Raw genomic sequence first — 17387 nt, forward strand, 5'->3', positions numbered from 1 at the left:
CCTCTTTCTAGACATTTCATATAAATGGAATCACTCAACATGTAATCTTTGGAGTCTGCTTTCTTTCACTTAAAGTAATTTTTCTGAGGTTTATCCACGTTATAGTGTGCATCGGTGGTTCCTTTATATTGCTAAATAGTGTTATTGTGTTGTATAGATATTTACCTATTTGCCAGTTGACAGGCATTAGGATTGCTTCTGGGTTTTGGCTATCATGAATAACACTACTGTGAACATTCATGGACAAGTCTTTGTGTGGCCATATGTTTTCATTTCGTAATAAGCCAGCTACTCATATATCTCTTTGGTAAAATGTCCATTAAAATCTTTTGCCTATTTAAAAAAATGGGGTTATTTCGTCTTCTTCTTGAGTTGTAAGAGTTGGTTCTGGTTCTTTCTGGTGGTAGTCTAGTCTGGATGAAATGTATGTTCTTTGAGGAAGGATTAATTCTCCCTACCTTATATCTTCATGTGCAACCATCACTAAACTGCCCCCAGTCTACCTCTCTAGCACTCACTTCTTTCATCTTTTTCAGAGTATTTCAGGGTCAGGATCCCAGGCATTAAGTTCTAGAATGGGCTATCACATCCTCTTATCGATCTTACCTACCCCGAAGTCCCATTCCTCCACCATGTCCTGTGATGCACCTCTTTATTGAAAATAGGCTCTTAGTCACCCTCAACTTATTCTCTAGTGTCTCCCCCACTTCCTCAGGAACTGAAACTCTGCTTTCACTTGAAGACCACATGTCTTCAAACTCTTACCAATAGAGGCCATACCTCTCCCTCTTGCTGACTCACAGAGAGGAGGGTGGATGACTTCTTGCCTCCCAATGCCACACTCAGATCCCTGTGCCTTGTTATAGCTTAATAGTTGCCAACTCTTTCTCTTTTGCAGTATGCTGCCCATTGACATTACTTTTTACCCACCTTGTTTGCTGATGTCACCAGTTTATACTTTTCCCATTTTCAGCTGTTATCCCCAAGGGCTGAGACATTAATGTTATAGTCCTCTTGATTTATTAAAGGCAAATAGCATAAGTGTACTCTCTATTCCATTCAACACTCAGGCTCCTCAGCACACTCTAGACCAAATGAATCAAGTCACTCAGCTCCCAAGACCCTTCTTGTGCACTGAGTAGTAGTGGACCCTGCTGACCATATCTCATTTCTCTAAATTTTCTCTTCGTGGGCATCTCCCACCTCTCTGCTTTTCTCCCTCATTTCATATATGTAGGTTCCTCTGAATAATTGTACTTGGACCCTCAAAAGGCTATTTCCAGCTCTGACCTCTGCTATGGACTGAACTGTGCCTCCACTTTCCAAATTTATATGTTGAAACTCTGACTCTCAATATGATGGTATTTAGAGACGGGGCCTTTGAGAGAGAATTAGGTTTAGATGAGGTCATGAGGATGGGATTCATGCTCTTATAGAAAGAGACACCAGAGAGCTTATTCTTACTTTCTTCCCAGCAGGAGGCACAGAGAGAAGGAGGCCATGTTCAAGTCTCACCAGAACCTGGCCATGCTGGTACCCTGATCTCACCCTTTCAGCTTGTAGAACTATGAAAAAAAATGTCTGTAGTTTAAGCCACCCAGTCTGGGGTATTTTGTTGTGGCAGCTGGAGTTGACTAAGACAAGCAAAGAGGTTGTACAAGCTGCAGATCCACATTTCCAATTGCCCGAAAGACCTCTCTGTCTGTATGTCCTAGTCCCAAGTCAAACTCAGTTTGTTCAAGACTCAACTGGTAATTTCCCTTCTAAACTAGCTTTTGCTTCTCTGCTTCATGTAGTTGTAATTGTACCAGTATATAACTTTGCTCAGCTTTGAGTTTCATCAATTTCTTTCTAAATATTGTTGATTCTATATCTGAGATGTTTTCCCTTCCATCTCATTTCTGTTCTTACAATTTCTATATTATTTCAAGTTCTCTCACTTTGTCTTTCCACATATACTCCTCTCAAAACATCTTACAGAATGAAGAAAGACTAGTGTAATCTGACTACATTTTAATATTTCCACATGGCCAGAGAATAAATTCCAGGTTCTCCAGTTTGCTTTCCAAGGATCTCTGTGATCTACTATGAAAATATTTCTCGCAAATATTTCTCTCAAGTTATTCTCATAACTTCCCTCTATGCCTTCTACTTTTGCCAACCCACCACTGCTTACTGTTTCCTTAGAATTTTAGAGAGGTGCATACTTTTCTGCCCCTCTGCCTCACCTGGAATGGGGTTTTATTTTTCATTTTATTTTATTTTAATTTTTTGTCTTTTTGCCTTTTCTAGGGCCGCTCCCATGGCATAGGGAGGTTCCCAGGCTAGGGGCCTAATCGGAGCTGTAAACACCGGCCTACACCACAGCCACAGCAATGCCAGATCTGAGCCGTGTCTGCGACCTACACCACAGCTCATGGCAACTCTGGATCCTCAACCCACTGAGCGAGGCCAGGGATTGAACCCGCAACATCATGGTTCCTAGTCGGATTCGTTAACCACTGAGCCACGACGGGAACTCTAGGGTTTTATACTTCATTGACCATTCCATCCTCCTTTAAGGCCCATTTCAAGCACCACCTCCTCTACCAGGTGGAAGAGCAGTGTGGTAGATATGGCTGCTCAGGTGAGTGTCCTGTCCATCCTCAGAGCTCAGGCGCATGCCTTTAAAAGCATATTCTGTGAGAAGAGGATGATCTCTGCAGATGAAGGAGGGCACCTTTCTAGCCAGGCACAGAGATAATGCCCTCACTGCTAGAACTGCCTCAGCTGCAGCTTCCAGATTTCTCGAAGTGGAATTCTTCTGTCCTTGAGCTATGAGTAGATGGATTAAGCCCAGTCTACTTTGTGTGCGTTATTAAAAGAATGCCTTCCCTTTACTGCTGAGAAAAAGCTCCTGGAGGACAGGGTTCATACCTGGTTCAGCTCTGGTCTTCCTAAGGACCTAAAATGTTGATATGCTGAAAAAATTTTTTTGAATAAATGAATGAATTTATGAAAACATATTATGGATACCTGGTAGACAAGCTCATTTTAACTCATGTATAGAACTGAAATTAGTGGTGTTGAATGTTCTTTTTTTTAAAATTAAGTTCCCATAAAACTACTAAAAAATTGGATATGAAAGTAAAAGAGGACAGGGTGATCAGTACGTTACCACATCTGACTTGGTGGTAAACTTCTGAGTTTGCAGGCTTTCTAAAGCCATCCACTTCACTGGCAGTTTTGCACCTGTTTTGTTGTGTACACTATAGTATTCTTTATCATACACATCCCTGGCAAGTCCAAAATCAGCAACCTTGACAGTGAATTTTTCATCCAGCCTATAGAAAGGAGAAAAATTATTATTGGTGACTGAAAGAGAACAATTTATAGCAATGCTGAATCTCTATAGATTAGAACAAGTGTCTTTAGTATTTGAAATCCATAACTTCTGCAGGGAGGGCTTCATCTGGCCTGTATTGACTTAGCACTAAATTACAATGGAATTCTTGAATAAAGATGCTTGACATTTGCATTTCAAAGTCAACAAGCCAAGCAAAGAGATTATGAATGATGTGGTATCAGAAAATCATTTTTGCTTTAATGTAGCTCTGGAGAAGTAGTAAAATTGGCCACCTTCCCAGCTTTCCTTGTTTGCTAAATTGAGTAATGCCAACTGATTAGCTGAAGTAATCACTAATATTCACTTGTCAACTTATTAGCAATACTTAGCTTTATGAGGGAGATATGACAAGGAACTATTATTTTACTTTTTCATTCTCAGTGGGCTAGGCTAGCACATACAACCTATCTGTTCCACCAGTGAGGTAAAATAGGAAAAGGGTACATAGTGTATCACCTAGGAAAATAGCAAGGTTCAATAAAAATCATTTTTTTCTATCTGAGGCTATGTAGTCTTCATTCAAGCTAGCTTTTATGTTGCTACATTGACTGAAACCAAGGTAGGAAATTAACAGCACAGTTCTTTCATTCACACATACCATAAGCCATGAATCAGTGCTATGTAAGGGAAAGCACTGAATCAATTACAAACTGTTGACTGTTGAATTATACAGCCCAGGCAGCCAGACACAAATAAAGTTCTTTGTATATTCATTCCCAAATACCATTTTTGGTAGGGATTCTGCAGGCTGACTTCAAATCCAGTCTTGGGAAGTTACAATATGTTGATATTTGTATTACCAGCCCTCTCCTTTTCACTGTAAAATGCTGAAGATCAAATTCTCCCTACCAAAAACTAACGCAGTGTGAAACCACAATACTGGGGGCTATGGGTGGGAAGTAAAAAGAAAGGCAAGAGCACACAGCAGCTGTTTCAGAACCCCTCTGGAGAATTCCTTTTAAATTCTGATGGACAAAGCCTAAAAGCCCCACCCACATCCCTAGTGCTTACATATCGGTTTAAAACTGTAATGGAAATAAAGGACTTTTGCAGGAGAAGAGAAAACATCCTCACTAGCCCGAAATGGGAAAGTGGGAAAGATTCCTCCTTGTCACTTAATTTGGACTGCGGGCACAGAGATTTTTATACTTACATACAGTTTCTTGCAGCCAAGTCTCTGTGGACAAACTTTTTGCTTGCAAGATATTTCATGCCTTTGGCCACTTGAAGGCCAAACCCAATAAGATCTTTTACAGTTGGGTTCTGTAATCAAAGAGAATTGGAAATGCATAAACTAAGCATTTACTGTTCTAGCTATGACCTCAGAGTTCTGAAATGTTTATAAGCATCACCTTGTTTCAATAATAACTTGCGCCCTGTTGATAACAGCAATCACTTATTAAGTATCTATTATTTGCAAAAGTACCATGCTATATAATTTTATAAATTTTGGTTAGTCCTTATACTCTTCTGTAAGGCAGGTGATACAGGCTCTATTTTCCTGAACTGGAGGTGTTTTAAATGTAGATTTTTATTATTTTTCAGGTATGTTAAGGTCATCAGATGGGAACAACTACCATGGAAAAGACTGTTACCCACAAATTCCAAGAGGAGGAGGTATGCTCTGTCATAAAAGGTCACCCAGGGAAGCACCAGGGTCAGTTAGGAGGCAGAGGAACAAGGGGGAAATATAGTAGTTAGAGCCTTTACTGTGATACCTATGGGCAGGAATGGGTGAGGCAGGGTAAGCAGGCTCAGGATTGCCTGGTTTGAGTAATTTCAGCAGGCTCTGGGGTGTAGGGACTGTCTCTAGGAGACTGGTACCTGGCCTTGAAGTGATTAGGGCAGGTAGACAGTGTTCCAGACTGTGAAAGCTCTTTAAAAGAGGTGGTTAGGTATGGGCTCTGGACTGGCTGGTTTGGTGATGAAAGGCGTGCCCTTTGAAGTTGAGTTGTTTAATACCTCTGGGAATTTGCTAGTTCTGGGAGGGGCAGTCCCTCCATGGTTAGCAAGGCCTAGAAGTTAGAGCATCAGAAATACATGGTTGGAGTTCCCGTCGTGGCGCAGTGGTTGACGAATCCGACTAGGAACCATGAGGTTGCGGGTTCGGTCCCTGCCCTTGCTCAGTGGGTTAAGGATCCGGCGTTGCCGTGAGCTGTGGTGTAGGTCGCAGACGTGGCTCGGATCCAGCGTTGCTGTGGCTCTGGCGTAGGCTGGCGGCCACAGCTCCGATTAGACCCCTAGCCTGGGAACCTCCATATGCCGCAGGAGCGGCCCAAAGAAATAGCAAAAAGACAAAAAAAAAAAAAAAAAAAAAGAAATACATTGTTAATATAGGAAGTTCAGAGAAAAATAAACCACCCCAAACCAGGATAATAAGTTATTGAGTTAGGATTTTAATTTAAATCTGTAAGGTTCTAAAGCCTATAATTTAGTGAAATCAATCACATCAGAAGCCATCCTGCTAGTACTGAAGCACCAGCTCACAACTCCAGTAGTCTGGACCCACACGGAGAACAGAAAAATCTCATTCTCAATAAGCTCAGCACACAAAAGTGGATGGATAGGGTAATGCCTTTAGTAACTATGAGAACTATATCTGAAATCACATAGTCACTGTGGCTGATAGCTTTTCTAGTGTCTGGCCATCAGGAATAGGATATGTTTTCTTCAGCGGCCTCTGTGGACTTTGTGAGCTTTAGAGGTAGGCACTGGGGACCCTGCAAGGAGGGCTACAGCCCTCTTAATGCACAGTATGTTCAAAGGCCAGTTCCTGTTATTTGGCCAGTTCCTGTGTATTTGGCTTCTCTGTTAGTGGTTGTAATGTATAGACTCTTTGGACTATAAAAGGCCATGGTACTGTATAATAGGAAATCTCTATCATGCTTTAGCCCTGGGGGAATAATACCTAGAGAAGGTAACATATCCAACCAGATAAACTTGTCAGGGTAACGGCAAGAGTTAGAGTAGAAAGTGGGTATGGTAAGACCAAAGCTTTATGCTTTGTAAGGTAAATTCATGTTTGCCAAAATTCACTGTCAGGGAGTCTTATTCTTTGGCTGGATGCAAACATTTCTTTACCCTTTAGAGATGATTTCCTCTGAGAACTTGACCCCATGTTTATTAAGTTGTTTTTGATTGAGAGTAAAGCTAATCCATAACTCCCACAGAGGCCTGGACAAAGGAGCCAAGAAGGAGCTTGGGGCCATCTGCGACTTCAGTTCTGGGTACTCCTTCTCCTTTTCCCCTCCTGGTCTGGACATTGCTTGCTCAGCCTTTAGGGATTGGCATAAATTTCACTAAGGAAACCCTCACCTGCAAGAGCCTAAGAACCTGTTCTGTAACCCTCAGTTCATTCATTCAACAAATATCTGATATTTTAGGTGTTAGAGCCACAGAAGTGAGCAAAAAATAAAAAGCCCTACTCTCATAAGCTTGCATTTTAAAGGGATGTGTGTACACATCTATATCTATCTACCTATACACACACACAGCTATTATTTATTTATTGCCTAGTAGGACACTGTTCACTAGAAATACAACACAAGCCACATAAGTAATTTAAAATTTTCTAATAGTCACATTAAAAAATTAAAAAGAAACAAGCAAAATTAATTTTCGCAATAACGCTTTTCAAACCAACATATCCAGAATATTATCATTTCAACATGTAATCAGTATAAACAATTACTAATGAGATATTTTACATTCTTTTTTTGTGCCAAGTATTAAAAACCGGGGATGTATTCTACAAGCACAGCACTTCTCAATTTGGACTAGCTACATTTCATGTATGGCTGTGGCCACAATATTGGATTACTCAGGCCTAGTGTATCAGATGATGATAAGTGGGATAAAGAAAAATAAAGCGGGGGAGAGGAGACAGAATGAAAGCATGAGGCTGTGCAGGTCAACTACAATTTTAGACAGGTTAGGGGAGCTTCATTTTGAAGATGACACATTAGGGCAAAAAGTGGAAGAACAGTGACTTAGTGAGACATGCGGACATGTGGAAGAGTACTCTAGAGAGAGATTAGGAAGTACAAAGGTAGAAGAGTGGGCAGCAAGTTTGAAAAATAGTAGGTGACTCATTTATAATTAATTATTATTGTTATTTTTTGGTCTTTTTAGGGCCGCACCCATGGCATATAGAGGTTCCCAGGCCAGGGGTCCAATCGGAGCTATAGCCACTGGCCTACTCCACAGCCACAGCAACACCAGATCTGAGCTGTGTCTATGACCTACCATAGCTCACGGCAAGATGGATCCTTAACCCACTGAGCAAGTCCAGGGATCGAACCTACAACCTCATGGTTCCTAGTTGGATTCATTTCCGCTGCGCCACAAGGGGAACTCATTTATAATTAATTATTATAGAACTATGTAATTAATTTTCAATGTCCTTCCCTCTAAAGTTAAAACTCTATGTGGCCTCAGGCCCATTCTGGGTCTTGTCTCCTGTGCTGTGCTTTTCCTGTCACATAGTAGGGACTCAAAGATGACTAAATGTACCTTTCTGGGCGTTGGTAGAGCAAGGCTGCTTACAGGGTGGGTAAGAATCATTGCCCCCAGGGAACCCTTCTAGGTATCACTGTTTTCCTACCAGGATAGAGGATTTTGAGGTACAAGTGAACTAAATTTGCCTCAAAACATCTGAATGGTACCCTCATTTTATATTTGCTTCCTTTGCTAAAAGCTTTTAAAAATATTCAAAATGGGCACATTTTGGAAGGCTAGCTAGCTTATAGCTAGTTCATCAGTTAGTAAGGTTGATAATATACTTACATGAGTCTCATTTCTAATGAAATTTCGAAGATCCCCATGTTTCATGTATGGTAGGACCACCAGTGGAGACCCCTCACTTCGAAGGCAGATTCCCAAGAGCGAGAGAACATTGGGATGACTAAAATCTTTCATGATGATTCCCTCAGTCAGAAATTGGGAAACTTCTCCTATGTCAGTGATTCCTAAGAAAGCCAGCAGTAGAGACATTAACTTCATTATGAGACAATGCTTATTACTTTGTCAAGTTCAAATAGGGAGAGCAATGGAATGTAAAACCAGTGGGCTACATCTTGGGCTACATCTTGCCCTGATAGCTCATCCTCAGAGTGCTTTTTTTTTTTTTACAATACATCTGAATGAATGATGTCACCTGTGCTGCACCTTTAACTCACAATCTGCACCCTTTTTTGTAAGACAAGAGTCTAGCAACCAGTTTGTGCCATACAGAACCACACTTTGTCTCATATAGAAAAAAGGAGAGGGAAGCAGGCCAGTCCATTTCTGTAGTGATTATCTAGGGCTGGGGTTGGCAAACGTTTCTGTAAAGGGTCAGATAGTAAATATTTTTGGCTTTGTAAGCCATTTAGTCTCTGTTGGAAATACTCGAGTCTTGCCATTGCAGTGCAAAAGCAAAGCAGCCAGAGACAATAAATGGCTGAGTCTCAAAAAACATTTGTTTATGAAAACAGGCAGCAGGCCATAGTTTTCCAATCCCTGGACGGGGAGGATTTGAAGACTAAATGTTGTCTATGATATCTAAGTAGACTATTTTGGTGTAATAGTTTCTAATCATTTCCAGATAGACATCTCAAGGGCTTGACACTAGTCAGCATTAATGGAGAGTTAACAATCTTTAATTTATTAATCTGATTAGTATCAGTGTCAGTGACGATATTCTTTTACAAATGCAATGAATTCCAAGACCTGGAATCCATCTGGACCAAAAAGTAATCAACACACACAAGGGACAGAGAAAGATTTCTTGGCGTTAGGATGGTTCTGAGTACAACTGGCAGCAGTGTTCTTTAGGGAGGTAAATTTATTGACAATTATACTTAATCCATCACAGTTTGTAGTTAGGCTTCATATAAACTGTCCCTTTAATTACCTTGTGGTTAGACTTCCAACAAAATCAACCATACATAACACTGTACAACCTGGAGATTTATGTTAAAAAAAGGCTGAAATGTTTCTGGCAATAATGAATCTTACAGGAAAGCCTTTCACTTGTGCATTGAAAGCCTATTAATTCCAAAATAAATTTGTAATATAGCTGGTTAACATGTTTCAGGCTGCTGCAAACTATTAGTGGAAATTTAGAAATGGGGGTAAAAGGCAAGCACACTGACTTGACATGTGAAACCTGTCAGCAAAAGTGGAGCCAGGAAAGCTTTAACATGAGGAGTACAATGGGTTACACAAGATAGTAAGTTATGCTGTAATTATGGTTCTGAGTCATTAATAAAGTCTTAGTTTATGTTTGGAAGCATTCCCTATTTCTTTTCTCTTTTTTGAAACAGGAGAAAATCAAACAAAGTTTAATAACATGTATACATGGGACAGACCCAGGAAAATCGAGTAACTCTACCATCCTCTGCTTCTTCTTCTTTTTTTTTTTTTTTTTTTTTGTTGTCTTTTTAGGGCTGCATATGGAAGTTCCCAGGCCAGGGGTCGAATCAGAGCTATAGCTGCCAGCCTACACCACAGTCACAACAATGCCAGATCTGTATAAACGACCCATACCACAGATCATGGCAACACCAGATCCTTAACCCACTGAGAGAGGCCACGGATTGAACCCACGTCCGCATGGATACTACTCGGGTTCATTACTGCTGAGCATGAACTCCTCCCTGCTTCTTAAAAAGAGTATGCATTACATTTAAAAGAGATTTTTTTTCAATAACAGATAATATTAAAAACATATATTCTAGCATTAAAGGGGGGTTAGTATCACCTGTTAAGGGAGTTCATTTATGTGGAATACTTCATTCACCAAAAATGTGGATAAATGTGGTATTACCACATTTGCAGTCTTTCAATTTTCTGCTGACATTTTTCTCCTGTTTGTCTTATTTCATTTTTTATCTTTTTAAATGGAAATTGTGGTTAAGAAATAATTATAGTAATGCCTCTGGGTAAAATGAGTCACTACTACTGTATGTGCCAAAATGTTTCCAATAGTTTCCATAAATGTCACTTGCAAAGCAAATATTATATGGCAAACATATTTTTCAATGATACTCAGGCTCATCCAAAAACCTCATTTATCCTTCACTCTTACTTATGAGGGTTCTGAGGGAAATTTCTGAGGAAATATTTCAATAAGAATTTAGATCAAACAAATTTTCAGGATTCGATCCATAATTCCAGCAGCTGCTGACTTCTCCACAAGAGAAAGTGTAAATCTACATTTTATCACAAAGTATTTATTAGTTTGTAAACCAAAAAATTGTTTTCCACTGTTAGATAAAATGTAACTTACTATTCAAGGATTTCACAGCACAGTGAATTTTCTTATCATCATTGTCCAATAAAGTCCCATGGTACACACACCCAAAATGTCCTACATGAAAGAGAGAACTTGGTTAGTGCTGCAATACTTTAATTGTGCAGTATTTAATAAGCTCTTCACGATCTTCATTTCCTTTATTTTTCTACATGGCAAAAAAGTGCATTGTTTCTTATGTTTTTGACTAACAATACCACAGTTTTGGGTGTTTGTGAAATATGCAGATGTAATATATTTCACCCAAAGATATAAGCAATATGATTATTTAATATGTAGTAAAGTATCCAGGTGGTTTAACTGCCAAAAAAGATTAACATACTAAAATGTTCTACCACAGTGGAACCACTGAAAATAGGAGTAACATTTGCCTTGTAAAACAAACATTATTTTTGAAGTTCCTGCTGTGGCGTAGTGGGTTAAGAATTCAACCACAGTGGCTTGGGTTACTTCAGGAGAGCAGGTTCAATCTCCAGGCTCAGTTGCTGCAGCTCAAATTCAATCCCTGAACTTCCATATGCTGTGAGTGGAGCCATTAAAAAAAAAAAAAAGAGGGAGTTCCCGTCAGGGCTCAGTGGAAATGAATCTGACTAGTACTCATGAGGATGCGTGTTCCATCCCTGGCTTTGCTCAGTGGGTTAAGGATCCAGTGTTGCTGTGAGCTGTGGTGCAGGTCGCAGATGTAGTTTGGATCTGGTGTTGCTGTGGCTGTGGTGTAGGCCAGTGGCTACAGCTCCTATTTGACCCCTAGCCTGGGAACTTATATATGCCATGGGTGCAGCCCTAAAAAAGCAAAAACAACAACAACAACAACCCCCCAAAACACCCTACAAAAAACCCCCACAAACCCCCCCAAAAACCCCACTATTTTTAAGGATGAAATAACATCTTTTAAATATAAAGTTTTACCCACATGAAGAAATGCAAAAAAATAAGCTTTAATAAACTGAAATAAAAATGTCACCATTAGAAATAAGGTTAGCATTATAGAATAAGAATTTCCCCCATTAGTCACTGGTTAATACATAATCCAGGTTGGCAGAAACTGAAAGGCAATTGCCCAAATGAAGCAAATTCACTCTGAGTCATTTCATCTAGTTCTCTCTGGTTTTAGCCACATCACTTTCCCAATGGTAGCCTTTCATCCAGTGGCAGTAATTTTCCCCAGAGGTGCCAGTCTGATAGCTGTGTAAGTCATTAATTAATTCGTCCAGCCGGCCAAGACTCCCTGGGTGCCTAGCATGAGAGTGTCGGGCATTAGTCTACTCTTGCGCAGCAAAAATGAATAAATAAAACCTATGCTATTGAAGGCTCACATTCTACCAGGGAAAGGTATATAAATAAATAATATGAATATTTATAAAATCATTATTATCACTCGTAAGAGAGATAACTGCTACTTTTAGCACCTTTTATGATAAAAATATAAAATTCAAATTTTATAATATGTAGAATTAGAATTAATTCCTCTATAATTACTGAAGCCACACATTCTAAAACTGGTGCAATTACTGGCATTTATAGGCTGGTAAAAGGACTCTATATTACTCTGATATAAAACACATTTGTTAACAGTGAGGCTGCTATTTGGGAAGGGGGCATGCTAAGGATTAAAATCTGGAATATGTGATAGAAGAATGTGTGGATGCTGTCACAGGAAAATGGAAAGGCCTCATGAACACACCAGCATATTGTCCCATCAGTTTCTCTGCATCATGCTGGCTGATATCTGTGCTACCTCTTGCAGTACATTATTAAATACAGGGGATCAGAGGCCACTCAGTATTAAAGGCAAAAGCTTTGTAGAAAAAAAGGGAAGAGTGGAGTTCATTTGCTGGCTTCTGGTTGGTTTCTCTTCCTTCTCAATATTTCCGCAAATACTGTATATGCTATGCTGCTCTGGCTGCCTTATTACAAATAGTCATTCTTCTTTGTATAAAGAAATTGGAGCGCATTGCAGAGATGATGTATGTTGCTTCAGATCAAGGGAAGGCTATAAATTCCCTGTCTTCTGATGGCGTTCAGCAGTGTACAAACTTCTATAAACCAGGGTTTCTTAGAATTAGTCACTATTCTCAGGGTAAAGAAAGATTGGAAGGAGATATAAGTAAAAATATTGGAACTTAACAGAATGGTTTTTAGAAAGAAGTAAAAGGCACCTTTCAAGAAACTATAGTTGTAATTATGAAAAAGGTGAGGAAGGAATGTGACTCATTTCAAATACATTTGGGAGATTATCAAGTTGTCTCCATGCACAGAGGCAAATCCCCATGAATGTGATTTGCAGGGCTATATTTCTGCAGGACAGAAATCAAGTGCTCTTGTTATCACTGCTCTGTCAGTTGCTTTTGCCATTGTCTAATTCCTAATCTGCAAAGGCAGAAGATAAAATGCTTACTGGAAAATCGTATTTAACAAAAAGCTGAGTGGAAATACTTACCTCTTCCTATGACTTCATTGAAATGCACAATCAGGCTGCTTGGCCCAATCACTACATGCTGAACTGCCTGGACCAGCTCTGGATTTAGAGCACTGAGGTCAATGTGGACGGTATTTTGCAGTAATGGACTAGATATATCAGAGTCTCCACTAGTTAGGATGGGGGATAGGTCTGTCAGAGGATACTGCACTTGTCTGCATGATCCATTCTGAGATGAGTTAGGGAACTGGTCTGCAAGATAAAGCAAAATTATTAGAAACAATAGTGAAATCTCACTTAGGAGAGACTTTAACAGTGGCAGTAAATTAACAGCAAAACCAAATTTTAAACTCAAGTTTAAAGAAATAGTGTTTTTATCAATGAATAAGGCTAGGAAGATCTTTGCAAATGAATTGGTTTAATAAAATGATAAACTGGGAAAAGATACATGTGTATATTTAAAAAAATATTTATCGATTTTCCTTTAAGTATATTAAGTAGTAACTTTAAAAGCTTTTTTCCCTCTTCATTTCCTTAGACATGTCTCTTTTAATATATAGCAAAAAGCTAAGCTTGGGGGTTGTTTTTTAATATACTATGTTCTTTAGAGTGGAAGGCAGCAAAAGTAGTCAAGCTACTAGTGTGTGTGACAAAAATCCAACACAAATATAAGAAAATGTAAAAGATGCCTTTTGAGAGATAAGTGTTTATTAATGGAATTAATTAGTATTGCTCAAAACCTATGTGGATTCCTGGCCAAAGAAAAATATGTATAGTGAAATATTATATACTGTATATAAACATACATACACACAAATGACTAGAAATATATAATGGCTAAGTTTTCAGGAGTCAAACTTTTTCCCATTAGGGGTAAATTCTCCATCACGTCGTGACAGCAGTTTATCTAGTGTTACTGCTACCTAGATAAAGCAGGTTAGAATTGGGTTAGTGTGTTCTTCTCATGGTTTAGTTGAGGGCACTTGGAGAGGGACCAGATTAGCATTCCTTACTAGTTTATCTTTATAACCAAACCTCTCTAAGAGCTTCAGACAAGGTTCCCTTTTGCTGGGTGAATTTTTCCATTTCAGGGGTAAGGAATTGTGGGGCTGAGAATAAATTTCTTAATGCCAAATAGGGCAGAGAAGCCACCAGTTGCTTCTCCCTTTTCCCTAGGAATCCGTACATGTCAAAGAAAGGACATTATGTCTGCAGGAACTGACTTGAAGATAAACTGGGATGGGAATTGAGATGTATTAGTATATAATGCCAGGAGAGTGGATAAGCTTATTTGGGCAGGGGGCCCATAACCAAAAGAAAATATTGTTTGTTTGTAAATGAGCAGGAAAATCAGAATTTAAGAAAGGGGCATAAAAAGAAAGTTGATGGTACCTTGCCTATTCCTAACCCCACTTAAGCATTTTTAGTATTTTCCAGATTGGATGGTTTGGTTAAAACATCAATTTTACAGCAGTAAATCTCAACAGTGGTCCCAGAACAGCTCTGGGACCACCTGTAGTTATAGTAATTACTAGCTGGAAATTAGACAGATGAAACCTTAAGGAAAAGATGGAGACCATCAGGGGAGTGCTTGAGATGTTGAATGGGGAAGGGAAGGAAGAAGCCTAGCTGGGCATCAATTCCTTTAATACCAGAGCCAGGTTTCTGGAAACTTCCCCAGGGGATAGAAATGCAGATGAGCCTCCCTAAACTCAGTTTCTTTACCTTCATTTCTCAAACCTTTGCACCTAGAGATGAGGGTTCTAAATTCTCAGAGGTATAGAGATTGAGGGATAGCCTTGATGAGGCACAGGAAAAAGTCCTCTAGCATGGAAATTCTACTGACCTCTGGGCTAAGTTCAGGTATGAGCACAAACCAATTTAAACCATCAATGTATGATTCTGGTGTAACACAGAGAATTCTAGGTCTGCATGAAAGACTGACAAGGAAGCTGTCCCCATCACATACAGAGAGAAGCTCTAGAGATGCCTCTTTATTAGGTGCTGGCTGTGCATTTCTTTATTCCTCTCTTTGAATGCCTTTCCTTTGCCTATTTTATTTTTCCATGTCTTCAAGGTGTAGGTTCAATGTAGGAAAGGAGATGAAAGTCAAGTTTCTTAGCAGCAATGATGACAGAGGTCTGGCGGGTAATGAGGTTGAAGGAAGATTTAGTATGCTTCTTTTAAAAAATTACTTCTGAACTTTAAAGATCTCAGATTAGAGCCGTTATTATGTGAATATAAGATAATAAGTAGGTCTAAATTTCAAAACTATAAACTGGATGATTCGTCCATTTTGTTAAGGGTTTGAATTCTGAAAGGTGAGTGGAGTCATGTGGGAAAAGACAATACTATTAACAGCATCTATAGAACCCTCTATAGAACTAACATAAACTTGGAAAAGTAAGAGGCAATAAGTGTTGAAAAAGTTAAAACGTTAAGTGCCTCATTGCTCTTGTACTTGTTTTGATGAGCAACTTCTAAGTTTTCCAGTATCCTCAACCATTTGTGACTCATTTTATTTGTCCAATGGTAAATATTCAACCAGGGAAATGGTTGTACTTGACTCACGTCCTGTAACTTCTAAAGATAATGGAGCAGATACAATACAGACATTTTGCTTTTACCAGGAGATTTTAAATAAAACAATGTAAAATGCTCTGGATAACCTGACCATTATTAGGCCTAGTGTTTCGCCAAATAGATGATGCTAACCCTTCCATTTTAAATAGCATAACTGAAGGTTTTTATTGGATGAGATTCAAAATATATTCAACTCTGAGATGCGGGCAAAAGGCTGAGTACTAAGAGTTCATTGAGAAGCCTTCAAAGGAGTGCTAAAGATATAATTTAAATGTTTGAGGATCAACAGGTAAAAAATGTGGCAGTACCAACTTCTATTTCAATAAATACAAGTTTCATATCTCAACTCTTCCTATGTTGTTAAAATGAGCTTCACAGCTGCTTCGCATCACATTCATATGAAAAACACGTTACCTTTGCACAAATAATTTTAAAGTGAACCTTTTTTGTGAGAACAGAGCTTAAAGACTCTAAAAATCTCATATAATATATAAATGAGTTCATTTTAGAATAAGAGCAATGCAACTCTTTCAAATTAAATACTTCTTTGGCCAAAGAAGAGGTGAACACTTCTTTTATAATTTTATAAAAATATAAAGGCAAAACCAAAAATAAACAACAATGCTACAATCTACTTAGGTGTATGTATAAGTATTTTTCAGAACAGTAAACTGAAATGTACCTTCTGGAAAAGTAGCTCGGTAGTCTACAGGTTCATTTGAAACCATTTCTGTAGTTGGGCTTACACTTCGGGCACTTACAAGCCTATCCAAATGAGGAGTGTGTACTCTTGCATCATAGCGAACTAATTCACTGCCTAGATCTTAAAATCGAGAGAGAGAAAGAACTTGTTAAAGACTTGGCTGACATGGGTCCCAGTAGACTTTGACCCAGTGACCAGAACTTATGGGTTTTATGGATTACATATAAGACTGCACACAGGAATCTATGACAATTTTAAACTGTAATGACTGTATTCTTAAGGCAACTCCTTAAAACAAACAATAATAAGAAAAAAATGCACCTTTAATTTGCTTTCTCTTTTTCAGCCACAGGAAAAGCCCGAGCAGTAATAAGAGTATTATTGATATTGAGACAACACCAACAATCAATCCTGTGAAATTCTGATCTGGTTGAACTATTACTTTTCCAAGGACAGTTGAAGAAATTGCTTGCTTCCACTAAAAATGACAAATAAAGGTCATAATTTAGCCATGATAGATACAAAATATACTACACAGGTGAATCACAGTCTCTCTGGTTCTAGAAGTGGGATAATTGCCTTCAGAGTAATAGGATATCCCTCAATTCTGCTTCAGTGTTCAAATAATTAGGGGCTACTGATAACTGAAGAACTTACTGATGCTTAGCTATTTATAACTGCAACTAGGTATTAGGGATAAAAAGATAAGAATCAGTCTCTGATCTTGAGGAACTGAAGTATGAAAGGGAAACAAACACAAAGATAAATGGTGATAGTACAATGCATTATGTATTGTAAACGTATAAACATATAGTAAGAAATAGAGACAATACGACATTAATTCTGCCATAGAGGGTATGGTAGAGGGCAGAGGGGACTCCCCATAAGAAGTAAATAATCATTTTATTATGATAGGATAATAAAGACTCAATATTTTTAATTCAGTTTTTATACATAGAAAAAAATATTTGATGTCTCTTTCAGCTCTAACATGGTATGATTT

General features: G+C 38.7%; 1 protein-coding gene across 1 annotated transcript in view; it reads right to left on the bottom strand.

Annotated features, from left to right (window-relative positions):
* MET (MET proto-oncogene, receptor tyrosine kinase) overlaps window positions 1-17387 on the bottom strand; it is a 115727-nt gene that overhangs the window by 8616 nt on the left and 89724 nt on the right. Inside the window, exons 13-19 of the mRNA XM_047763212.1 lie at window positions 16706-16862; window positions 16364-16504; window positions 13120-13350; window positions 10656-10736; window positions 8171-8352; window positions 4539-4648; window positions 3158-3323 (exon numbers count right to left, since the gene is read on the bottom strand). Coding sequence (XP_047619168.1) covers window positions 3158-3323; window positions 4539-4648; window positions 8171-8352; window positions 10656-10736; window positions 13120-13350; window positions 16364-16504; window positions 16706-16862 — 1068 coding nt within the window. The remainder of the gene's footprint in view (window positions 1-3157; window positions 3324-4538; window positions 4649-8170; window positions 8353-10655; window positions 10737-13119; window positions 13351-16363; window positions 16505-16705; window positions 16863-17387) is intronic.

Source organism: Phacochoerus africanus, chromosome 16 (genome assembly GCF_016906955.1).
Source record: "Phacochoerus africanus isolate WHEZ1 chromosome 16, ROS_Pafr_v1, whole genome shotgun sequence".
NCBI classification, from domain to species: Eukaryota; Metazoa; Chordata; class Mammalia; order Artiodactyla; family Suidae; genus Phacochoerus; species Phacochoerus africanus.